Source organism: Grus americana, chromosome 1, assembly GCF_028858705.1.
Source record: "Grus americana isolate bGruAme1 chromosome 1, bGruAme1.mat, whole genome shotgun sequence".
NCBI classification, from domain to species: Eukaryota; Metazoa; Chordata; class Aves; order Gruiformes; family Gruidae; genus Grus; species Grus americana.
This window is the reverse complement of record NC_072852.1, coordinates 91,675,180-91,701,291: the sequence shown is the minus strand read 5'-3', so window position 1 is coordinate 91,701,291 and position 26,112 is coordinate 91,675,180. Positions and strand designations below refer to the sequence as shown.

At 45.3% G+C, this 26,112-nt stretch overlaps 1 protein-coding gene across 3 annotated transcripts in view; it reads right to left on the bottom strand.

Moving 5' to 3' along the window:
* LSAMP (limbic system associated membrane protein) overlaps window positions 1-26,112 on the bottom strand; it is a 1,016,803-nt gene that overhangs the window by 313,553 nt on the left and 677,138 nt on the right. For 2 of the 3 annotated variants that reach the window (XM_054808404.1, XM_054808411.1), the window contains exon 2: window positions 1,514-1,592. In XM_054808404.1, coding sequence (XP_054664379.1) covers window positions 1,514-1,592 — 79 coding nt within the window. Of the gene's footprint in view, window positions 1-1,513; window positions 2,150-26,112 lie in introns of those variants that run through there. The other variant, XM_054808396.1, reaches the window with a different exon arrangement.

Genomic DNA, 26,112 nt, shown 5'->3' with positions numbered 1-26,112 from the left:
GATAAGTCAGCTGGGAGTCCTGCTAGAAAAGGGTTAATGGGATATATGAATTGCTAGTGAGTGGAAGGGAGAGGAGAGAAGCTGGGAGTCAGAGGCAACACCCCTTGTTAGGTGTTTACCATGTCGCATCTAAACCCCTTCCATCACATATGCAAGGCAGATGAATTACTCTGTAAATCCTATTACTCCGTGTGGATAAATCTTACATGCGAGTTAACAAGTCTGGAGAGCTGGGGAATGGAAGCTGTTGAACGGATATTCCAGGATCAAAACAACCCAGCACACGGGAGCTGAGAGAAGTGATACGCGTAAACACACATCCCTCTTCTAGCATCCTTCTTCCCTGATCCCATCTTGCTAACTCACATACCCCTCTATCATGAAATGGGAGGGATGCAGGACACAGGGGATCGTGTAGCAGACCATGTGGTGACATCTAGCAGGATTTATTTCAGAGAAAGAGAAAGAAAACTTTGCTGCTGCTGTTAGCTTTCCTAGAGAATTGCTCCCTTGATGCTTCAGGGTTTGTGCACTATCAGCTCCTCATACAGATTACAGACTTATTTTAAATTACGTCCAGTAGTTTTATAGCCGTAATACACAGCGTGTGCGCACACTCACACGCACAGAATTTCCTTCAGCAGGGAAGTTACTGCAGGTAAGTTGAGTAAGACAGAATTTGAAAAAGAAACCCACAGGAAAGAGATGACTGCATTTCAGGTATTTGGGATGCTCCTAACTGAAAGCCCAATAAGTCTCAGAACTACCTTTAGAAAACCTGCACGATGAATACAGACATGTAACACTCAATGATGCCAGTGAATGAGGCTTCATGTGCAAAGACACACTCATCACAACCACTCAGACACGCAGGCACAGCATACACCCGTTTACTTAGCCCTGCAAAAAACCCAACACAGTGAATGAGATACAAGCTTCATAAATGTCAGAGCTCTTACACCGGTTTTTCACTAATGTTTTCAACTACTGTATCCATCTCCCCTCCTTACAGGGCAGAAAAATAAATAAATAAAATTAAAAGCCAGAGTTTCCCAAAAGAACTTGCCTGAGAGTTCTGGCAGCACCAGGGATAAAGTTTTTGCATAAGGTACAAAAAGAAGTATGGGAAGATCAATGGAACATCTGGCAAGCACAGCTGGATCCCTTTTCGATTTCTCTATTGATACTGCAGGGCTGGTGGAAAATGTACGCTCACGAGAGCTGGCTAACACAAACAGATCTTTCCCCGCTGAAATTCTTTTGATCCAGAGCACTACACAGAGGAGAGCGGTGGCAAGAGGTTTTCAAAAGCTTTGTGATTTTTTTTTATATTAAAGCACAAACACACACGCAGAGCTTGTTTGTAGCAGCTGCTGCTACTGCAGTTCGAGAGGTAAAACAACACACTCTCACAGACACATATACACACAAATCTATACTGCAAACATATATGTTGCATACACAGAAATATAGATGCACACATAGAAAAGGAAAAGTTGGCAAGACGCCCTACCTGAGGATGGCTGTGTCCCCTTGCCTCACGGTGATGTTATCGGTACCTCGGGTAAAATCCACGCTGCGGACTGGCAGCCCTGTAGGGAGAAGGCAAAGCAATCTCAGTAGGACCAGCGGTAATTGTTTCCGATCAGGCTGAGCCCTTGCTACCATGGCTGGTCTTGTCGAGTTTCACTGTCTGTACTTGGCTCTCTCTCTCTCTGCGTGTGTATGTGGATAGATAGATGTAGAAAGAAAAACAATAATAATAATGTACAACTCTCGCTCTGATCGACAGCCCCAGAAAGGGGAGGTGATTTCACAGTCCTTCTTAGCTGCCACTTTCTCTTGCTCTTTTCAGTGTCTTGCTGGCTTCTTCCCCCCTTTTCTTTTTTTAAAGGCTTTCAAAAAAAAAAAAAAGTCTTAGCACAACCTTCAATTAAAAAAGGAAAAGAAAAAAAGAAAAAAAAGGCAAGAGAAAAAAGTCAGGTAACAAAATAATTAAAAAACAATTATAATTAAATCGACCCGTTTGGAGTGATGGAGAGAGGTGGAAAAAAATGAAAAGGAACAAGACGAGTCCTGCGCCACCGGGCTGCGCGAGTGGATGGTCCTGCTCCAGTGCGCGGCTGTGCAGCCTCCCAGCCCCGAGCTCCTTTCCTAACCCACTTTCCCAGGCGGAGCGAGGGAGGGAGGAAGGGAGGGAGAGAGAAAGAGAGAGAGGAGGGAGGAGGGAGGGAGGGAGCCTCACTCGTGAGACGGCAGCTCAGCACCACGGCGGCGGCGAGCGCGGGAGGGGAGCTGCGAGCGGCGCTTCCCGTCCCTCTCCGGGGGGCGCAGCCCGCCCCGCGCCCCCTCACCCCCGCCTTCGCCGGGGAACGGGGCTGCCCAGGCGGCCAGGGAAACGGCTCCAGCGGCGGCCGGGCCGGGCCTTCAGGAGCCGGACCGCCGCTGGGAAGGGGAAGGAGGGGGACACTGCAGCAGGGAGAGGGGGCATGTGGGGGGAGGAGGGATGGAGAGCAGAGGGGGGAAGCCCCGAGGGAGACGGGGGCTGGAAAGGGGAGGAGGGAGAGGCAGAGGGGGCTGGAGAAAGGATGGGGGAAAGAGGGAGAAGGGGAGTGCAGCCGGGGAACTGGAAGCAGAGGCAGATCGTGAAGCAGAGAGAAGGCAGGAGCAGCCGGGAGAGGATGAGCGGGAGGGAGGCACAGGGAGCGGGGCAGAGAGGATGGAGGAACATACGGCCAATATTCACAAGAGAAAATACTGAGAAAAGGCGCGGGGGGCGGCAAAGAAGCTGTGGCCAAAAGTGCAAACAACTTGTCTCTGCGGCCCAAAGCCACGAGCTAGCTGATTTACAGAGCAGCATTCTTAGCAACTGCCTCTGCAGCCTCAAACCTCACTTCTTCCCCTCTCAGACTTTCCTCTCACCAGATAAACAGTTGTACATCCCTCCCTCCACTCAGCCCTTCCCGCCCCCCACCTCCTTTCCCAGCCTTTGAGGGATGGACCGGAGACAATGCTGGTATTGAGCTGCCCGCAGTGTGAATACTCGGCCTGTCCTCCCCTACTGCCAGCGCCCGCAGCTGAGCCCCGAGCCCAGCAGCAGCACTGCCCACCCGGGAACGCTCCCACAGCTCACATACCATCACCGGCACCGTTGCAAGAGAAGGGAGATTAAATTAATGGAGAGGAATAAGCCGTATGTTTTACTGCTGATGCCTGCCTGCCATTCCCCCAGCCTGTTCTCCTCTGCCTGCAGGAGAGATGAGGAGAACTGCTCGTAGGGATGTTTCACCAGCGTAACCCTTCTGTGGCCAAAGCACGGCAGGGCTGGGAGGGGGAAGCAAAGAGGGAAGAGGTAGTTTGAGGGGAGTCCAGAGAAGCAGGTGCAAGAGAAGCCGAGGGGAACTCTGCTGTGAGGTAGCTGCTGTCCTGCACAGTCACAGTGCTGCTGCATGCAGGTGCAGGAAGGGAAAAAACAGGTCTTGTACGCTGCCTGCTTCACCTCTGCCCTCAGTGCCTTATGGGGATACAGTGGAACCAAACTGGAGAGACATAGGGAATAGCTCTGTGTCATACAAATGGCTACATGGGATCAGATCAAAGGTCCCTCTAACCCTGCGTCCTGTCTCTGAGCACAGCCTGAAGCCAATGCCTAGGGTGGAGCACGAACACAAGGCAGGCGTGCAGTGGTACTGCCCCAGAGCACTTCTCCAATTTCCCATGATTTGTGGCTAAGGCATGTCCCCAGCCAGTGGCAGTGTCTTTGTAGTTAATGGCCCTTGATTGATTTTCTTCTTCCAGGAATGCATCCAGTTGCTTTCTGAACCCCTAGAAACTGGCCCCTGCAGCCTTGGTATGGAAAGGCCGTGCTGCCTATGAGTACTTAAACAATCCCTGCATGTGTTAAAGGCCCACGAATTAAGGGCTAAGGTCATGACACCACTGCTCCAGTGCCACGCATGCAGCAGCAAGAGAGATGACTGCTTTGTATTCAAGCCAAGGAGTGAGCCGATTCAGACATTTCTCCCTGCAGGAGACTTAACACAGATGGTACCAGAGAAGGGGCGCAATGAGAAGGAGCTAGGGGGTTAATCCACACGCTGGACATTCCCAAGCTACTGCAGAGAGAGATTTCACCTGACAAGGGTATTGCTCTAAAGACGACTATGCTGCTAATAGACTAGCGGCCACTGTTCTAGTGTAATGGACAGCACAAGGGACAGAGAGATGCCATCAGGCTGCTGGCATCCCAGGTGATGGGCATCACCAAGAGGAAATCCCTGCACTCTTGTGACAGAGTTTGAGTACAGCTAAAAGACTCAGTCCCATATGAAGTTACCAATGGTAGAAACGCACCCTTCTTGCAAGTCAGAGCATTGCATGGATCCTTTTTACAAGGGTCTCCCACATATGTTTCATCTACATTTAATAAGAGCTATTGTATGTTAATTAAATGCCAGTGGAGTAAGGAAAACATATTTGTCAAAGATTAACTATTATGCAATGCAAGAAGCATCTGCCACCCAACTGCTAGAGCTCACTAAATATTTCCTTATCGCAGAGTATTTACTTAGGAGGCAATAACTATCCAGTTAAATCTAAATTTAATGCTTAGTTAAATATAGTTCATGGAAAGTGGCACCAATATGTTTTATACAGAGAACGACAGAAGGGGTTTCAGGGAGGGAGAAGGAAGGAATCCTGTCCCCGGTAACATCCTGACTCAAAGTGGGATTGCACATGGCCGTGTCTCCCTACAAAGTGGGGTGCATCACAGCGGACTCAGAGGTCCTCCTCTGCCAAGATGGAAGTACAGGGGAAGTTGTCATCTTCTTACACATTTATACAATCCTTATTAGAACCACTGTAGCATAACTATTTAATAATAATAATCATAATAAACAGAGAGACGAGGAAGAAATTCCCTTGAGGGTCTTGTAAACCTCAGGAAAAAACCAAAACCTAAAGCTGATAGGTCTTATTTGCTTTTAGAAGCGTACAGAAGCAAAAGGAAGAGGTTGCCTGGGCATAAAAGGCTAAACAAGCAGAAATCACACAAATCCTAAGAGAGAGCCTCATGAGTAAAATAAATAATGTTATTTTTGTACGTGTTCCCAGAAGAAATAACTCTCTGGACCCATCTCCCCCTGCTGGAAGCAGATAACGAAACAGCAGGTCTGCTTTCTAACTTTCCTACCTTCTAAAAACTTGAGGAAAAATTCAGGTAAACAATCGGAGTGCAGACATCACAAATCCATACTGCCATCTTTAACTCCATTTCCCAATACGCCCGGGTAGGTGCGGGACTGGCAGGGCCAGCCTGACTGACCAAATTTTGTCACTATGCAGATCAGGAATGGATGGAGCAGCGTGAGCCCAGCCCTACAGGTACCACATCACCCTCCTCCAAATCAAAACATTTACACTGTGTTCAAAGGGAACATGGCCTAGAGCAACACCCTTTGATGAGCGCAGGCTGTACGGCACCACTGAAGACACACAGAAACGCTTGGGTGACAGGCTTAGGATGGTGTCTGCATTTCCACACTAAGGGTACAGGATGGCTCTGCATGCAAGCTGGAAAGAAAACGGCAGCACGAGCAGACACAGCCTGGCTCGCCTTAGTCTCCCTGGCTTTGAGGGAAATGTGCTGAAGACATCACAGCCTAGACATCTAAGCTGGCCAAAGGAGAGACCCTCAATGCTGGCCCTGGGTAGGTAGCCTCCTCTGAGATACGTGGTGCTGAGATGCTCTCGGACTGGTACTCAGGGTCACCTCTGCCTACCTGTGTGGCAGCTCAGTTTTAGAAATACTCAGGGACTGACATTGTACAAGCCTGAAGTGCCATCTGCTTTTCATGGAGAGCCAACAGAAGCTTAAAGCATGGACTCTGGCCACAAACAGGGATGATTTTTTTGCATTTGAGATGGCTAAAGGCAAAGAGCAATCCATGGAAACTTCAAGCAATGCCAACTGCAACAGCCATCCGTATGATGTGGATGGCTGCCCTCTAGGAGCTGAAGGGAGGTTCACCAGCTCACACCACAAACTGGAAACTGTTGTCACTTGACTTTCATTCACTACCAACCACAGCAAAACTGGTGACTTGTTCCCAAATCTCGCTGGAATCAGGGAAAAGACATTTCTGAAAAATACAAGAGAACTGCTCACACAAGTCTCCAGACCCTTTCATGACCCACATCATTGTCTTAAGGGGACTGTATACCTGCTCTGCCAGCAGAGTCCAAGCATCTAGAGACTTTATTCAGGGTATCTGCAATGATGAGTGAAAACGTATGATGTTTTGTGAGCTATAACGTGTTTAGTCAAGATACACTGCTCTCTGTACTCAGCAGCAGAGCCTGCTCAAAGCTTCTCAGCCATGCAGAGAAAATGCAATTTTGTTGCATTGGCAGAGGAGTTACGGAGAGGAACGGGGAAGAGCCAAAGGGGTTTCAGCACAAGGGGAGGAAGATTAAGGGACCACTGCAGGGGAGTGGTGATCTCTCCTTCCTCCCTTCCTGTACCTGCAGCTCTTACATGCACGCATTTCTACCCTGCTGTGCAAGGGCACCATCCCACTCCATTTTACTAAGCAGGTACATTTCACTCTCCTTTGGTTCCTGGGATTCAGGGAGCCACTGGAGAAGAGAGGGAGAAAAGGCAGGGCTAGGAGAGAGGTGGAAAATCCTTTGAATGCAGCAGGTGCCTCCAGCAACAAATTGAAGAGGATGTGGGCTTTCAGTGGTAAATGCCCTTCTCCTCAAAGAGGGAGGTCATGTAGGCCGTACTCTGCCCATTTCTTCAGCTACACCTGCCTGATGAAGCGGCCTCCATCTGTACCAGGCCAGAGTCTGCTGGAAGGAGTGGAGAAATAATGTCCATGAGACAACTGAAAAAGAAGCAAGTCTGCTAAGGACAGGATGCTGTCTACCAAACTTGATCCTGTGCTGACTGGAACATTGATGCCACTTATTCATATCCCCGAGGCACTTTACAGAGGACAGGTTAGAGGTAAAAATTGTGCAGTTTGAGAAAAATATATGTGTATGATGACTCTAATACTAGAAGTAACCATTCCAGCATGTGCTTTAAGACAGACATGGTTTTTATGAATATTTTGCAAGTCTATAAATTAAACTGGCTTTTGATGCTGAAAAAATCAGAGCCAGCTTAGGTCTGAGACTCACATCCAGACATGTACTGCAACAAGCACAAGCTTCCTCTGAAGTAAGGACCTCATTAGGTAGAAGGATTTATTGCACTGAGAGCACTCAGATAGGTCGTAACTGTGGGTGATAACATGCATGCACAACACCTCTTTCTAAGTGCAGTCACTGAGCTGTAACAGAACTTCCTCCTGTAGAAGAACAATAGCTGATTTTCACCAATTTGTAACCTTGTTACTATGCAATTGATCTGCCTTCACAATTGATCGCCTTGCTGTGGACAATTTCAAGGCCAAGGGCCAGGTTCTCAATTGCTGTAAGCTGACATGTCACCACCACTGTCAAAAGAGCTATGCTGATTTCCACTGGCTAAACACCTGGCCTTGAGTTTTGAAGTTCATCCACTTTTGGCTGCGTGGGTAGAAAACTGCGTTATCACCTTTGAAAGAGAAAACCTTGTTCAACTGGATAAGGAGATTTTGTGCTCAGACCTTTCAGAAAGTTTCACCTTTAGTGAAAGGCCAAATCTGAAGCTCAGGCAGGATGAAAACAGCAGCCTGAAGAGGCCCTTTTTTCATTAGGATATGACCAAGTGCGATTAAAGAATTAGCACTGCAAGTCTGTGGCCTTAATTACTGGTTGATACCACAGCAAGTGCTTGTAGAACTACAAAGTCATTGGCAACAGGTCCTTCCCACTTGAGAGGAACAAGAAACAGAGAGTGCTTCCCTTTTAGTTAAAACAAAAGTTGCCCTTCCGCCCTTACAAATGCAACAAGCATAAAAGCAATCAGTAGCATCGAGAGGGTGGTGCTGCCTTTTCCCTGACAGATCAGGTATCATTAGCAACTTCCTTACCAACATCTCAGAGCTGGGCTCTGCAGCTGCTGTTTGTCAGAGGGTGTCAAATAGCTTCGAAAACAAGGGAGGCCACGCTGCTCAGCGACTCCTGCTGCGTGACCGGGAGCCGAGCTGCCTGACATCTCCGGGCTGAGCCGGGAGCCCCGGTGGGAAACCGCGTGACCTGTTCTCCCAAGGAAGGCCAGATCACAGCATCAGAAGCAGGGAAAGAGGTGATCCCAGTTCTGATGTTTCTCATCAGGACAAGGTAATACGTTGACCTGTATTTTCCAAACGTGGCTATAGGAGTTAGGCATGCAAATCAAGACAAGCAATCCATACCTCCTACTAAGGACAGCTTCAAGATCTTTCTTTTTATATTTGGGAGTGAAATCATTGGTTCACCAATGTCAAGTAACATTTGTAAGTCAGGGTTCAACCCTACAAGTCTTTAAACAATTCACTTCCCCATAGGAAGGCAATAGCTCTATCTGCTTAGACTTACTATCCTCCAAAAACTTTCTTCCCAATGCTGGTGAATATTTACAGCCCTCAGCACAAGTAATTAGGATTGACTTCACAGAAGGAGGCTAGAATAGTTAACGGTCCCGCCCAACACACAAGCAGAGGGATGACCCAGAGGTTGGGATGTTCTAGGATGACTTGGGAGATATCCAGTCCCAATTTCCTCAGTGAATTTGGGTAAATCACTTAATGAGGCATTCACAAAGGCGTAAAAAGCTAATCTCCCTAGGCTTCCTCTGCCCTCAGAGAGATAATCTTCTCTTGAGGGCACTTCAGAGCAGACGCCTAATTTAACCGTTTAAAATTGTCCTGTCTCTCAGGGCGTGTCAAAGTTTCCAGCTACGTGGTAGAGGTCCCTTAGCTTCCAATAGTAATCAAAGGATGAAGCACCAAAGGCTGCGGGGTGATCAGACAGTACAATGCAGAAATCCCCTGCAAGACACAACCTACAGAACATGCCGGGCATGATCTATTTCTAATGTACTCACTAACAGGCCCCAAACCAGCTGCCTGGCAGTTGCAAGGCATGTTAGGAGCGCCGCAGACAGGAAGAGATGGTCAAAGCCGTTCTGCTGAGCCTTGCTGTATATTCAATGACCTGCTCTGGCGTGGAGTTCTCAATACAATGCTAATGGATGAGAATAATCATTCTGACAGCGATGATTCGGAAGAGAGCTCCAAAGTCTTGCTGAAATGATACATGCTACACATTCATCATCACCAGAGAATTAATTTTATTGTGAAGAATAGAGTGCGGCAGGCTGTTGTGCTGTGCATTTTCTTGTCCGTTACAGAAGCTCCCACATACCTTTTTATGAAACTTAAGCTGAGGCCTTCAGTGAGACAAGAAAGATTCTCAAGATTTGTGATGCTATCAGGAAACCAGGCACTGTCAGAAATCCTCATGCACAACAAGCTGAGAAAGAAATTTGTATGCAGAAATTTGGAGAAGGGTCCCTTTGAAACTATGACCTGCCTGAATTCACGCTTCTGAAAAACACGTCCAATCATTTCACTGTGTTCAGATCTGAAAATGAGCAAAACTCATCTTTAACTTGTCCAGATTTTCGAGATGACAAGCTAAGAGAACAGGCTCACAGACACAGCCTCAGTTACTACCATTCTTTCAGGCTAGAGGTCAGGGACATCTCTGCAACAGCATTTGGAATTAGTGCCTGCCCACTCTTTCAATGTTACTTTCCAAGGTTTCAGCTTTTCTTTTCCCCTTTTCCACACTACTTCTCTGCTCCTTTCTCCAGTCTTCTCACTCTGGTATTTTCAAGTTTCTTTTCCTTTCTGAAGTTGCTCCCATGCCCTGTTTCTGTCAGGCTCAGTCATATTCAGACATTTTAAACCTAGGAGGGACTTCTCAGATCATCGTGTCCAGCTGCCTGCCCCAAGCCACAGAAACTCATCCACTTCTCTGGTAAGAAGCCACAACCAGTGGCTCAGCCAGACCACCTTGTTAAAGAAAGGCTCTCAGCTTCAGTTTAAGCAGCCCCAACTGCAGAGATCTACCCTACGTCAGTGGGTTTAATGATTAATTACCATCTCAGGTTAAGAATTTTTCATGTTGTTTTAAGCCCAAGCATTATTTCCTTTATCATCCAGCCACTGAATCGAATCGTTCTTTTGTCTGCTTAGATTAAATGGTCATCTGTTGTTAGATACCATCTCCTTGAAAAATTACGCTGTACCTGTTTGAGTCTCACTTTGTACTGCTTTCGTTTCTAGCCCGACACTTTGCCACAAATGCCCAACACCTAATGCCAGAGAGGGAAATGGTATTTTCACCAGCCTCTAAGAGAGCTGGCAGTTGCTACATTAATAGGACTGTCCTGGGATGAGGCCAGATAGCACACAAGTAGGGCCAGGAGTGGGAACTTTAGGTCCAAGCCTAAGCAGGAGGAAGGGGGAAGTAGGAGTTTGAAGGAGGGAAGGATGGAGGACCTGCCCACCAAGAGATGCAGGAATAAGGTGGCTTTTCAGGGAGAGGAGGGATTTTGCTGGAGGTGATTCCAGGAGCTTGTTCTGTTAGACGGGACCAAGGAGCCTTCAGCACAGTCCTGTGCTTGGATGCAGCGGCAGTGCAGGTCTATGGCCCGTGGGCTTCACTGCTTGCAGCAGCAGCAGAACCCTGTCTCGGAACTGCCCTGATTCAGTCTCATCCCAGCTCATGTTTAAATCAACTTGGATGAGGCAAAACAAACTTGAGTGTGGACATAATTGCAAGCTGCTCAGACGAAGCAATATCTATCAGACAAAGCAGTAACTCTTGAGGAACAGAAATTCTTCTCTGAACTCCTGCTTACAACATTGCTCATGCTAGGCTGGATGAGTTATGCACACATCCTGAAATAGCTCCCTAAAGCAGAGGTCATGCACCCCTTCTACTGATAATTTACTCAGTTCCAGCAACCTGTTAGATGCAGCAGCTTGCAGGGCTTTATGAAACAAAGAGCCGACAACCCAAACAGGAACGGAAGCATTGCTTCCTCTAAAACCCCTGGGGATTTGTGCATAGTCCTGGTCTTCAGTAACACTTCATTACCTTCCTAATTTATACAACACACCAGTATTTTTTGAATACTGTAATGAGCCTGCTGGCTTCTTCCAGCAGGCAAAGATCAGGGAAGGACAAAGAGCAGGTTGGTCAGAGCACCCTGGCAGCTGGCTGAACAAAGGCAGAGCATGTGAAAAAATCACTACAGTTGGATCAGACCGGAGCAGAGTAACAAAGAAAAGCCCAAAGAAAACCTTTGATGATGAGATGGAGCTACGAGTAAGGCACTTCCACGCTTCATTACTTGTCCACTGATACAGGAATGGACTGGAAGATGAACTCCAGATACCAAATCTATAGCACTTGTGGGTGAGGCTACCTCAAGTGTCCTTAGGGAATATCTATCACCGATTACTTTTAAGTCAAAGTCGTTGTCCGTGAGACATTTTCACCTTATTTTTTCTGTCTGCAAAGAATCATCCTGTGTTTGCCAGACTAAGTGGGAATCCAGGGAGAGCCTGAATTTGTGAAACAGAGGGCTTTGAGTCACTCGAGCATCTGCTGCTGAGCTTTTGGTAGGACTACGACTTTCACATACAGTCACGAGAAACAATGGTGACAATGGTTTGCCAGAGGCACTTTTTGGCTAGTAAGTATACAGCATGAAGGAGGTGGCAGGAAAGCTTTTTACAGGCTTGGGATGGTAAAACACTGCTGGCCAAATGCAGGGAGGTATCTGCTCAAGTAAGCCCTTGCAGTCTACTGATCTGATGAGGATGGAGCCTAAAGGTCAAAGAATTTTCCCATTGAAGTCATCTATCAGTATCTGAGATGTCAAAGGCAATCTTGACAGGCAGAGGCCCCTTGGACGAATCCTGGCACTGATACAATCATGTAGAGCTTTGCCACCTATTTCAGTGGGGCTATGATTTCCCCTCGAGTCTGCCTCTTGGCTGGAGAATGAGCGCAATACAAAGAACAAAGCAAACACAGAAATTAAGGCATGCCTTCAAATTGACATCCATTTAACTGAATTACAACAATTTTCCAGTAAGTTCATTGCTCATCAAAGTGAGGAACAAACAGTGAATCTGACTGGCCTCAGACAGACTCAGCATAAGCAAATTAAGCGCAAATTTCTCCCGTTCCCAGCTCTGTCAGGACACCCCTGTTCTGTCCATCAACGTGCCCTGGTATTCCTGCCCACTCTCCCCATCTGCTGATGTAGCAAAGTCCTGAAAAGAAGCTGCTGCTATTGCCCATGAATTTTTAATGCAGCAAGGAAAAGGCTGCAGGAAGAAGAATATTTGGTGGCATTTACTCCCTATGATCAAAGCCATTTCATGTCACTTGTGTGATATTATTAGAACACAATACGAAGTGAAAGCAGTGTTTGGACTAAAGTCCCTATTCATGAAACACTTTCTGCAGAGAAGAACGCAAGAACCAAAGCCAGCAGGAAGCCCGTCTTCTTACAGAATCTCTCTGCCCACGTGTATCTGCAGGGAATTACACGACAGAAAAAGGGGAGCAGGTACCTTAAACCAGTCCCCTCTTGTCACACACACAATGTTCAATGGGACATCTCCACTTACCTCTGAATGGTTCCCAACACCCAAAAGGATTTGTATGTCCAACAGTAAGAGACCGAAGTCTAAAGAGATAACGTACCACAGAAAGAGCTACATTTTAGGTCTCTACTGTCACTGCTATTTGTTAAAAAAAACTCCCAGGGGATGACAGGAAAAAAGGCTACGTACCAAAAGCAAAAGTCAGTTGCTAGTAGGACTAGGGTGCAGCTAGCTCTAGGTTCCCATGTTCCCAAACCCAGCAATTACTTCTGTACTGACTGTGTGTTTGGGACATACCAAGCAGCCACCTGAGTGAACGTAATGCCAGAGAGCGCTGACATGCCCTGTCTCTGTCTTGTCACTAGCTGGGCCAACCCTCCAGTGCCGAGAAGCAGATGAAGACCTTACAGGAAGATCCGTTAAGCACCCTGTGAGGAGAAAGGGAATTTCTAGCTAGCAGGAAAGAGGATACTGGGGTTCAAACAGATTTGGCTCTCTGGAAGTTCAGATTAGTTCCGGACCCTTCCCTTCCTCCCCTCTACTAAAGGACAAAATGGAGTATATACAATAATGTAAGCTTTTGAAAAGCTTCTTCCTCTGATTTCAGACAAACTCTCTGCAGACCCCCGACAAATATGGACACACAAAAATATTTCCCTGGGAAATACCTGCACTAGCTGAATATACTGTAATTACAAATTGCTGTGTCTTATCGCCATCATTCAATCAACAATAAAACTCAGACACCAAGAGGCCAAACTGATCAAACTCCTAGCCACAAGCAACATATCCCATGCAGATCACCCCCGCCACTGCTCAAGAACTTCTGAAACAAATCTGTCCACTGCTGCTAATTGTTTGATGAGTGCTTCATGAAAAGTCGATGCCTTGTTCACATTATACCTCTGATGGTGCTTGAGGATGCATTGCTCATACCAACCAAAATTTTCAGCCTCTGTTCCATGGCTGAAAGATTGAGATATTTGTAAGCAAGGGTCAAGGTTCAGCAAGTAGCAAGGATACCCACGCAAAAATATTTGTGCATTGAGTCACACTGCTGATAATACAGGACTCGTGACTACTCACTGAAAGGCATCATGCCAACAAATTTGCACTAATATCACAAAAGCAAAGTCAAGGGAACCACATCTGAAGTTGAAGTGAAATTTAAGCATTTTGGTAAACATGATGTCTGTAAGTGAATGCTGACAGCAGTCATGCAGATGTTTACAGAGGTAACAGAAAGCCTCCAAATAGCCCCTGCTGCTTTTATGTTCTTCCGAGCCAGACTCTGATGAGGGCTCTGTAGTGGACAGCTTTCTATGCCACTGTGCTAATGAAGCACTGTTGATTGAAGCAGAGAAAGACCACGAGCACTCAAAAATGTCTACAGGAAACTGCAAAAAATCAACACTTAATATGTAATGTGGTTGTAGTCCCTCAAAGCTTTCCAGTAAGAAAGCTCCATGAAGCAGTTCTCTTTGTGGGAATGCGTTACAGCTTAAATGTTTGGATCGAAAAGATGGTTTGCTCTTGCTGGCACAGAGAATTGCACAAAGCATTTAGGTTTAACACAGGGTGAACTCTCCCCACTCCACTTACACAGCACAGCAGAGCTGTGGGTGATATACCAGGTGCTGCAAAGTCCATCAGGAAAGAACTCTGCTGAGGGAGGTTCAGGGTACAGTCCTTTGTGGAAAGGGGCAGATGACACCATCATGCTCTGTGTGTGCACGCGTGTGCGTGAGCAAGCATACGGGATATTCCAACCTACTGGGATGACTGAATAGAAAAAAGAAAGTTTTAAGCTCTGTGCTCTTTTTGTCAGGGAATAATGCTTACAACAAGAAGGCAAAACAAATCAGCCCAGACAGAAGGGACAGAAAAACCCTGTTTCATCTGGAGATCAAGTCTTCCATGTAACTTACAGTATGGTTCTCAAGCTTTCCAAAGATCTCCTCGCTCCCAGGAGCCAATCTTAAAACACACTGTTTGAACACCTTGGCCAAGATAGTCAACGCTTTGATGACTGGGGAATGTGCAGTGTTCTGTTGGGAGCTGAATACATCTAGTAAACAGAAAGATTCAAGATGTCACTAGTATCGGACAGATGACTCTTTGCTTAGCTCCACACCCAAGAGCTTTTACAAAGTGAAGCCAGAGTCCCTTGTTTCTAGTTCCTGTAGTATCTTTCCATAAAGCTGCCACATGTTTGGATAGCTGTATGGGGTTGGGTATATAGAGAGAAATATTTTGTGACTGGAATATGGTTGTGGAGCTAATGAAGCTGTAATGGCAAACCCAAAAAGGATGCGCAAGCTGCTCCACTTTATCTGATTCCCTGAATCCAGCAGTTCAGAACAACTTTCCCCAGCAGGTTATAGCTCTCATCTCCCCTGACTATTTTGCCAGCATGGCAGAGAATGCCAAACAGTAGCATCCCCTGAAAGATGCAAAGCTGTTTTGATGACTCATCTGGCAACCACAGCAACTAAGTCACAGTGATACTAAGTCAGAACAGTAAACTTCGGAAAATTAAGGTAAAGGGAAATAAAAGTTTAAGACTAGGAAGTGTTTCAGGAAAAACCCAAACCCATTTAGTATTATTTGTAGATTCTCTCCTTTTTTCTTAGACCAGTCTGAGAAACGATTAATGCTTTCTGATTATTTCTTAACAACACTTGGAATATAACCAATGAGAAATAAAGAAGAAAAAAACATTTTAAAAAAAAAAAACTTACTACTCCCTCACCAGACCTCCTCAGAAGGAAATAGAGGAAGCCCATAGTAAGACTTAGATTCTTCAAAAGAAAGGAAAACTCTACTCAAGACCTGCATTTAGGATTTTAACTTGGTATAGATTTCTTTTAAGAAAATTACTCTTACTGGCCCTGTCCATAGCGGGATTTAGGAAGTGCAAAGAACACGTATTTAACTAGCTAAAGTGTATTAACAGCTTAGCACAAATAAGGCAGTATGCTTCCATGATGTATTAAAAATCAGTTAAACCTTAGGCTACTTCTTGCCATTACACTTAACATACATTAAAACCATACTGCCTTGTTTTCATTAGGCTGTTAATACATGCCCCCCAAAGACAGCTTCACCTTAAAGCTCCCATGAGAAAGATCTAAAGGTTTAGCTATGTTGGCAAACCCACCTGAAGTTGACATACTGCTGATGCGGCTATAATGTACTTTCTATCTCTTCATTCCTCCAGTAAACACTCTTGGCAAAAAGACTCCAAGGCCAGGAGCCAAACTGCAGGTGCAGCTCTCTGTAGAGTCACATTCAGCATCACGTTTCTTCGTGCCCATGATTAGAGTAACAAAAGTTGATAGGATGGACCTGATCCTGGACACAGGAAAGTGGAGGCCTGCCGGCAGGCTGGCAGGGTTTCAACTGCTGCGTGTCAATCCACACAGACAAATCAACGTACATCCAGAAATTGTCTTGCTTTCGTTCCTGACTTCTGACCATATGGTAGGAAAGACGACACTACCTGTTCCAGTACCTTTGTAAATCCAGTCTGTTTTTTCCTTCCGAAATGAAAGAATTTGGTAGGATTTCCCCAAATCTGCAAGCTGCCTTTACAAGACTCAAAATACGGTTTTCAACATTGATTCCAAAGGAAACTTTCTCACCTCTGCTGAGCAATAACAATTTAAATATACCCATTGCCCCTTCGGGGTACAGACTGGTCCCCATATATTCTTTGTTTCCTTTGCACTGTTTCTCTGTGCAACTCACTGAACAAGAAATTGCATTCTTGCTTCTGCCTATTTCCTTGCTCAGGCAGGACAGTCACCTGGATGTCACCAGGCCACAGATCTAGTTGTCAGGCACCAAATCACTGTCACAGAGTCTAAAAGAGGCTCTCGAGGCCCAGGTGACACATTCACTGTGTGTGCTTCCTCTGCTTTACAGCCGACTCACATGGAGAACCACCAGGCTCTCTCCAGGACAGGAGAAATAACTGTATATTATCTGTTTAAAAGCCTCCTAATCCCTAGGCAACAACTGAGTAGTAACTGCAGTGATAGAGCAAATCTTTCTGCTTCATATTATTAAAAACCAATGCAATATTGCTGCTTACTGCATGAAAAGCTTTTACATACATAACCTTTTTTTTTTCCCCTCCCAAACGAAGAATACATGTGTGGAAGGACTTGGATGTTTAAGACTTTGCTTAGGTTTCCATTTGCCACATCACGTTGGCATTGAGGAACTAGACTACTTCCCTGGAAATAAACAGAAAGCTAGCAAAGAGCGCAAGCGGGGAAAAAGCAAGTCACCTCTGTGTTTTAACAATCTGACAGATCATTTGCCAGACCAGGGAAAAGTCTCTTCTCCAAAAGGAGTATCACTGTTACCTTTTTAAGGAGACCAACTGCCCAGTGTCAGTCTTGAAGAGTCACTGCTTGCCCTAGATAACCGTTTGCTGATACGGGGGGACACAAAGCCATGACAGTGAGGGAGTGACCCACCAATGCCAGTTGTGTCTTCTGCAAGTGCTCTTTCTCTAAAAGGCATAATGCAGTTATGAAGAATTCTGCACAGCTCCATCTTACTCCCAGAAACTGCACAGACAGAGAGTGCCTGCACCAAATTGCAACACCTCCGGAGCTGAGTTACCCACTCATGTCCACTGATGTCCTTTCTGCGTGGCAACTTCTTGTCCCATGGGGGATGGCTGTGTAATATGAATAACTATAGCCGATTTTCACAGATGTCCTGGTTCATACTAGGTCAATAGCTGAGCTCACTAACAGTTGGCCTCTTCTGTTCCTTTCCTTCAGTGAAATCATGGCACAGCTAATTCCACCCGGAGAACAGAACACCCTAGATAGGCTTGTGCACACTGTTTCCCTGGTCCTAAATCCTCCCTTAGGTTATGCGTTAAGCTCCAGCCAGTACTTAACGCTGCTCTGGCTGTGTCTCGCCAGGTACTCTGCCTTTGCTGGAGTAACCTCAGTAAACCACCCAGATCTTTGCTGGGTAGTTTTGTAGGGATAAACACATACCTCTAGTGCTGCCATGGGACTCCACTGACATGGCCCTGGCCTTGGATAAGGCAGTGATGCCCTAGGGGGGTTGTAGCACAGCCAGGCTGAATGGCTGAAAAGAGAGGAGAGCGCCCTGTAAACTACAGCTCCCGTGAGAGACGGCGATACTGCTGGATAAACAAAGTTTATCCGTGAACTGTTTGAATTAAAACAGTTCAGCTGAGTCGGTTTGAGCTGACTGGAAATACGTACTTCGTTTAGACCTTCCCAGAGAAAGAATAAAACATACTGCAAATAAATAACAAGGACAGCAATAATAAAAGAGATGAAAATCACACCTTTGCCAAATTTTTGAAAACCGCATTTTCCATTTTAAATTATTGTATACAGGAAATTTCAGAGCGTCTCACCCTTGCTAGCAATTCCCACTGTTTTCTCCCTAGTATGTAGCAATTGAAGCTTTCAATCTCCTCTCTTCATTACCGTCCTGATACTAACATCCTGTACAAATGCAGGCAGATTTGAACTTCCATGAGAGAATTGTAGCAGCTGCTGAGCACGGAGAGGATTTTCTTGGGGTTTTTTTCTTTCTTTTAAAACAATTAAAAGAAGTATCTCACTGTTTCTACAAAAACTGTAGACTGGACAACATCTTGTAAAAAAACATTGCTGGCTGAAAACTGGCAGTCGCTCCATCAGTATGACAGAATAATTAAAACCAGTATGACAATAATTAGCACTTCTATAGTTCTTTTCATCCATGGATATCAAAGCACTTCACAGAAACAAGTGCAGCTACCTCAATTTTTAAAGATGAGCTCAGAAAAAAAACAAATCAGAATTTTTTGCTTGTGGAAAATTCCAACAACTTCATCACTGGTTTTCATCCTAAATTAGAGTTGAGAGTTGAAATATTTTTTAAAAAATTTCCAAAGTGAAGAGTGCTTAAAAAAAAAAAGCCAATGTTGCTTAGGAAATTGCAGTGTTTTCAAAGGAACCAAAACGTTTTGCCATTCTGAATTTAGTGCATTTTGTTTTGAGTCTCTCAACAATGCACTGCATCTGCCTCTGGGAAGGGAATGCCTCCTGAGAGCTGTAGTTCAGGTTTCCCCACTGAACTTGATAACTCTATTAGCTAGGCACCTCCTGTCCCCATCGTCCCCTAAGGCTGGGCCTGCCCGTCCTACTGTTCTGCAGAAAAACATCATCCAACTATTCCTCACTGCCTCTCCTGAGCTCGTGATGGGAAGCACTGACTGCAGCAAGGAGGGCCGAACAATTTAGCGAGGAAGTAAAGATAAAACCCAACAGCCACAATGGACAATTTCATGCTTTAAAAGCCAGCCCAGCTCTCCTCCTATGAGTCAGTAAAGCGTCCTACAGTAGATTTGACTTTTTGGATTACCGCTCTTTTGGAATGAGTTTTTTCAGGTCAAGCCTGTGTCCAGGGAGCTGAAGGAGCAAGTTGCTGCTGCTGCTGCCGCCCTGGGTTTATGTCCACAACTAATATGGTCATCATGTCCACTTGTTTGTGGCTTACAGATTTGTTCTTTCAAGGACCTGCCTTGTCTAGAATTGGTGGGGAAGAGGAGGACAAGTCATGATTGCTTTACAGATGTCTCGCCTCAAGCCAAAGCTGCTAATGTAACTTGACAAAAGCTTGTGATGGGTTACATACCCAGATGCTTACCGATAGGCACCCTTCCTCTGTAGGGCGCATAGTTTTAATACTGGCAACGGCAAAGGACTACTCTCCACTACCATGTCAGGTCCACGAAGAGCTTCCTCTCCAGTGAGGTGGGAAACGTGCATGGGACCAGAGGGAGCCTGAACAAGTTGGTGCTTTTCTAGGAAAGCCCATTTCCAAAACTGGCCTGAGTGTTTCAACACTTCACTTGCACTCCCCCTACACACACACTGGGGCAATTTGTCTCAGCGGTCCCAACTACTAGGATACTGAAAGGAGGACTTTGTTGACTAATCAAACAAGACTGAGCTGATTAAACTTTTGTTGTTTTCTCTGACTGTTCCTTTAATAATTTCAGAGCAACAAACCGCAGGGAGACAGCAGGTTCATGAGGGAGAAATCAAGGGGAAGCAGTTAACGTTGCTACCAATTTAGCTAATGTTACTAAAACCAAAGTAGATGTTTGCAGGCACAGAGCATGAGGCAACTGAATAGTATCGGGTTCAGCCTCTTAGTCATGATTACACATACAACCCAGTTAACTCTTTAAACCTGACCTGGTAGAACAAGATGGTCAGATGTAACCAAACATCACCCTGGGGAAAATCAGGTCCAAACTCTACCCTTACAAACATGCCTTTTGCCTGTATTTTAGTGTATTTTACAGATTTTTTTTTTCCCCAGATGCTTCCAATACTGTGTCTGACTGTAAAACCTGACATACATTACAGTACCTCATTCCCAGATGCTTAACATATTAGCCATTTATACATCAGATCTACACCAGTGATTATTAACTCAACACCCGAGCTACACACATAGCACAGCTTAACCTCACTCAGTGTTACCATCCAAAACCGATTCTAGCAAACAATCAAAGCATTCTTCTATAAAAACAAACAAATTCTTTTACCTAGCATATAAGGAGACAGGAGCTTTCTAGGTAAAAGCCTAGCTCATACTTGGCCTCTCAGGTCTATATTTCCCTACTTGCGTATTTGCAGAACTGAAGAAAGAAACAGGACTCTCCCCAACTTCACCTGTAAGCAACACACTCTATCATCTCAAACACTGATGAGCTGCAAAGGGACAGAAGAGAAACACAAAACTTCTCTGATGACTTGGGACAGTAATGGAGACCGGTCTGGCATTTTTCAGTTGTAGGACAAAGTTCTCAGACAACTTTGTAAGTAGGGGAGGGTTGTTACTGTTTAAGGGTCTGTAAAAAGGCAGTGCTTACATGTATTGAAGGTAAGTTGAAAATCTGCTTAATATCTGGATTTAACGAGTGCATGATGTCAGGCTCAGGCCTTCAATTCTCAGTTAAGAAACAGGGAGCGGATGCATACAACCATCTTTTATGCACAACATATTAATATACGTTCCTATGTCAAAACATAAATAATGTACTGGGACAGTGTCACCTTGTGGTTGTTTGCTGACATAGCGGCCAACTGAGGGGATACTCCCTGCACCTAACCCCCTCGCCCCCAAAAGCCTTCACTCAGAAATGTCAACCTTAAAAACTTCCTTTGGGGTAAAACAGGACCTCTATGATCTGCCCAGTGTGCATCCTCCATGCAGGTGTTAGCAGCCTTTACATTAATGCATCCTAAAAGCCTCACAGAGATACGAAGGCATTAAACACCTGAGCCAACTCCACAACTTGTGCTGCCTACAGAAGTCTGGGAGGCAGAGATGTGCGAGGAAGGAAGCCACTGAGTTCATAAATAGGAGCTGTAAGGCTGAGGAATAAAATTCCACTTGTCCCTTTGCAAATCCCCTGCCTTGCAAGGTGAATTCCAAGAACTGGCACATCTTCTTGCTCCTAGCACTCCAATGCTACAGAGAAAGCGGATTTTGAAAACTCTGTTGTGTAGAAAGAGGAAAAAATACAGCCCTAATTCAAAGTTAGTACTAAGCAAGGAAATTCAGACACCAAACTGTGCTCTTAATGGAGAACTAATGGATGTTAATTAACCACCAATTGACAAAGAACATATTTACTGTAGTTTAACAGCTCTGCAAATAGACACAAACTCATTTACACATGTTTAAACCTTAATAAATACATTTGCAGTCATTGGCCGTTTAAGTTGATGTTCAGACTGTCCCCTATAGTAAATCTAAAGGGATACATTTGGTTGCAGAAGTTATTGCACATTAATTAAACATTAGCTCATTGCAGAAAACCAAATAAGTTGATGGTAAATGACCTCTTTCATCAATACTGGTTTATTACACAGCTATTAAAAAGCCGTATGCAAAAATGAAGAAAAACCACCATGCCAAACAGCTTATTCCCTGCACCGTCACCCACACCTTTGCAAAGTAAACATGTGCATGGGGCCTCCTGATAAGGGGGAGTTCCCCAGGCATCGTGCAGAGGTGAGGAGGGCCTGGGTAGCGTGCAGTAACATTACTGCAGGCAATGCTCCAAGCAGCCAGTTTTTGAGTGTGATTTGATTGTGGTGAGCGTGCAACAGGATTTAGAAAAGTCATTCTGAGCAGAAGGCATGGGATAGAAGAATGTGTGGTGACACTTATGAGGAAGGGCTGTGGGAAGTAAGTTTACAGAGTGAAAACTCCACAAATGTATTTCAGTCAATCCTGTGAGCCTTTCATTTGATTCCTTTCCTAGCTTGCTCTGTTTGGACAACCATCATCTTCCCTTCTGCTACTACATTTGCTGTCCATTCAAAATGGTGCGAGAATGTTCTCCTCTGCAGCTCTCACCATGATCCTGCATCCCTCCTCCTCCTCCTCCCATCCTATTCCTCAGAACATCACTTAAGGTTGCTTATTAACTGGATCCATATATTTTGCTCTGAAAGCACTCCACTTGCTTCCCAGAGGTCTGTGATAAGGGTTAAGCCCTTAGTGTATGACAAATGCTTTAAGATCCCCTCACAGAAAATGCTGGACTTAACAAATAAACACCGCCTCCCTTACGCATACTTCTCATAGGAATGCACAGCATAAAACCAAGTCAAATTGTATTTATCCCAGGTTGCTTCATTCTCCAATGCTGTTGCAGAAACCTCCAGTGGAGGGAGCTTAAAATAACTAAAAAAAGCTTTATTTTCAAGAGACAGACTGACTTAATTAAGCCATCGTTTTGTACTTTATACAAAAAGAAAAAAAATCAGGAAGGGAGAAAAGGAAATAATCAGCATTCATCAAATGGGAAAAGTCCACATCAAACGATGAAGAAGTGTTTTCAGACTTTGAGAGAATACAAATAGTAAGAAATAGAAAACACAAATTAAATTAACAATCATAAAATTTTCTCTGTTCACGCAGCTCAGGCAACACTGTCTGGGGCCAATTTATTACCAAGCTCAACAACAAATAAGCTCACACGATTCCCACGCTGAAATAACCTTTACTCATTTCACAATAAAACTACCATAGGGGTCTGGTAAGCAAAGATAAATTATAGCTGCCTGTCAAAAATAACGATGATAATCCTTTCCACTCCCACAACATCTGGGGATTACAACCACCTTTGCAGACAATACAGCAATCTCAAATACACAATGTAACATAACGAAAGTATGCCATCAACAAGTTCACAGATGGAGAAACTGAGGCACAAGCCCAGGAAGTGAATGGGTCTGCAGTCACGGCGTAACTTTGATCCCTGTTCTCACCTTGGCCTCCATCTCACTAGAGTGGAAACAACTCCACCGACTTCAGAGGGGTTCTTTTGTTTTACGCATCGCTGTCATCATCTCAGCAGATGGATTGCAGCAGCACTTGGGCTCTGTGATTACGGGCCAGGGTCCTCTTGTGCCAGGTGCTACACTAAACAACTTGAAAGAGCTGAACAAAAAGGGATTTCCCTGTCCCAGAGTTTGCAATGGAGATGAGAGTGCATCCCTTTGCACTTGACACGGTAATTGTGCCTGGAAAGCATAGATCTGCTACTATCTGGCAATCCTCACGGATTTGAGGACCATGATGGCTGGGGTGAGTTTTCTCTAATTGTTGCATTCTAGTGATTGAACCTAGGGAAGAGCACACCAGCTGAGCTACCTCCTCCAAGCTCAGTAATTTGCCATTCAGCTTAAGGGAGTGAGACCTGCAGTTGTGGGAACTGAAGGTGGCACAAAATGCAGCAAAAGCCTATTTTTAAGCCCTTGTGAGCAGCGTGTGGAGGGCTTTGCCTCTGGTAGAGTCTTAGCACCACAAAATCCTGGCTAGTCCACACCAAGTTCCTTCCAGGCAGTCACAGGCCTGGCTGTGAACCCTTCTTTTAGATAACCAGCATGCCCAACCCAAATCTTTCCTAACTGTGGCCCTATCTCACATCCAGCTTTCCTGCTGAGGCTGTAACATTAATAACAAGAAGGAAGCAGATCAATAGCAGTGCATCCAGGAAAGTCCTATCTCTGGATCCGGTGTACTTTGAAGGCACCAAGCTGTTCTGCCTTCACAAGGCACAACTCACATGGTATCTGTCAGCCAAAGGCATCCAAGTCAGTTGTGCCAAGATGCCTTTTTCTTCTCAGCTACAGGCAACTGTGAAGTCCCTCTCTTTCCCCAGATGTTCTTGCACGCTTCATTGCAAAAAAAATAAGCATCTGTCAAAACTGTCCCTGCCTCCTCCCACGGAAAACAGTGGCCAGGGGCAAGGTGTGTGTGTGTGTGTTGGGGGGCAGGGGGAGTCCTTTTTAGAATCTGCAGCTTCATTAAAGTAATTGGCATCTGGACTCAATTTTGGAAACTCAGTGCCAAAGTCTCTGATGGGGCAACTAATGCTGTGGAGTCAGAGCCAGAAACTGCATAGTGGGCTTTTGAATGTGGTCTCTGGCACGATCTATGCAATGAAATTACATTATGGTTTTGCCATACATTACATGTAAATTAGAAGAGGTTGGCAGCCATGCAACTCACACGGCATAGCATAGCAGCGATCATCCATGTAGAAGGCAAGGCTATCCATCCTCAACGCAGCACAGGGGTGGGAAAGGGAAGGACAATGCTCCTGCAGTACCACTGCTTGCCTCCTTTCCTCTCTGAGTGATCTAACGGGGAGGAAGCCTCTTCCCAATGCCCAGTCCCTGGTGCTCCTGCCTCATTTTTCACCTTTGCCAGAAGGTGTGATTTTTTTTCCTGTGCCTACCCAAAATTCCCTTCAAGTGCCTGCTGTTCTCTGTCTCTCCTCCTCCCCAAGCATCCTCGCTTTAGTGCCGGATAGCTATAGGATATGCACAACAAAATGTCTGTCTGCAGGTGCTGAGCAGTGATCGATGCAGGCAGCTGGCTGGCCAGCCAGGACTTCACTTGCTTTGCTGTTGATGAACTACTCTTTCGGTACATTAATTGCTTTTAATGTTTTTCCCCCACTTAGGCAGCCATCTCCTCCTCTTTAAACTTTTGGATTTTCTCTGAACTGTTTGGTCTACAGGACTTGCAGCAAAACTCCCCAAGACCACATAGCGCATTCTGGTGACAGAGGACAGACGTTAACCTCCTGGCCCCCTATTTTGAAAGTGATGAGTACTAATAATTTGGAGAGATGTTAATGAAAGAAGCATTTATCCTTGCTGTAATTTATTGTTCTTGTAGCCTCCCCGAGACTGCAGGGATTCACAATTTCTGTGGTGCAGAGAAGTAAACTAAGGCAAGAACACACAGAAACTAACTCAGAGCTCTTGCTACGAGGTTACAACTGACCCACCCAAAGCCAAATAGCATCTTGGCGTCAGCAATGAGGTAAGAGTGATGACATTCCTTATTCATGTCCTGTACTTGCACTATTGTTAGAGCAGGCCAGTAAGCTTGCCAGTGTCTCTTTCAAAGAAGGTAGATGGCATTAATAAAGGACTTTAATGTGGGTATTGTACGTTTGATACTTCCAAATGTTCAGCCTGCTAACCCAGCAAACACACCCAACACATCCTTCCTCACACTGCAGGGCTTCACAACACAACAGTCAGGAATGGTTCGACAGGCTGATCACAGCCAGACACTATCACACATTGGGACTCAAGTTTGCCATTTGCAAGACAATTCAATGGCTTTTCTAACTCTCTGCAAGACAACCACTGAGGAGCCTCAAGGCAGAGAGAAGGCAGGAGGCAGTAGTAAGCAGTCTGAAAAGAACTCTTGTCTTGGATATTCAACATGAACATTACCCTATGTCTTAGATTAATGCATCTAATCTGTTGAATCTGATGCAGCCACACTTTTTTTTTTTTTTCCTACTGATTGCAGTGTTGCTGACCACACAAGAAAGCAATGTCTTAGTCTAAACCAGTTTTGGTCTTTAAAGGACCTCTGGATTAAGTCTAGCTCCTTGCTATTGCAAACAATTTCATCACAGATATTTTCAAAACCTTTGATGGGTAGCACACTGGAGGACTGAGAGGAGCTAGAGGAAATAAATCCTGCTCCTTTCTCATGTAATAGGTGCACTGTTGCCTTCTGATGGAATAGCCAACAGAGTAGGTAGTTTGGGATGCTGTTTGTCAGAAACAGCTCGTGTAGCAACACCAAGGATTCTCCCCTGGGGCCTAGTCTGCTTTTCTCAACCCCTGTTTCCAACCTGAAGGATGTCTCTGTATAATGCCACCAGGGTCTGTGGCCACCTAACACACACAAAAAAAACTAAAGCAGAGTTCCTCAGATAATCTCATCCACTTCCAATAATGCTTGTGCCTAGACATTGGTGGAAGGAAAATGGCGCCAAAAAGGGAGCAACAATCAAAGTAAGCTGAAGTAGAGAATTATGCTGCAGTAGTCACACTGATAGAACCAGAGAGAGGAGATAGCCCTTCACTAATTAAAAGCAGTGGGTGTTTCCCAA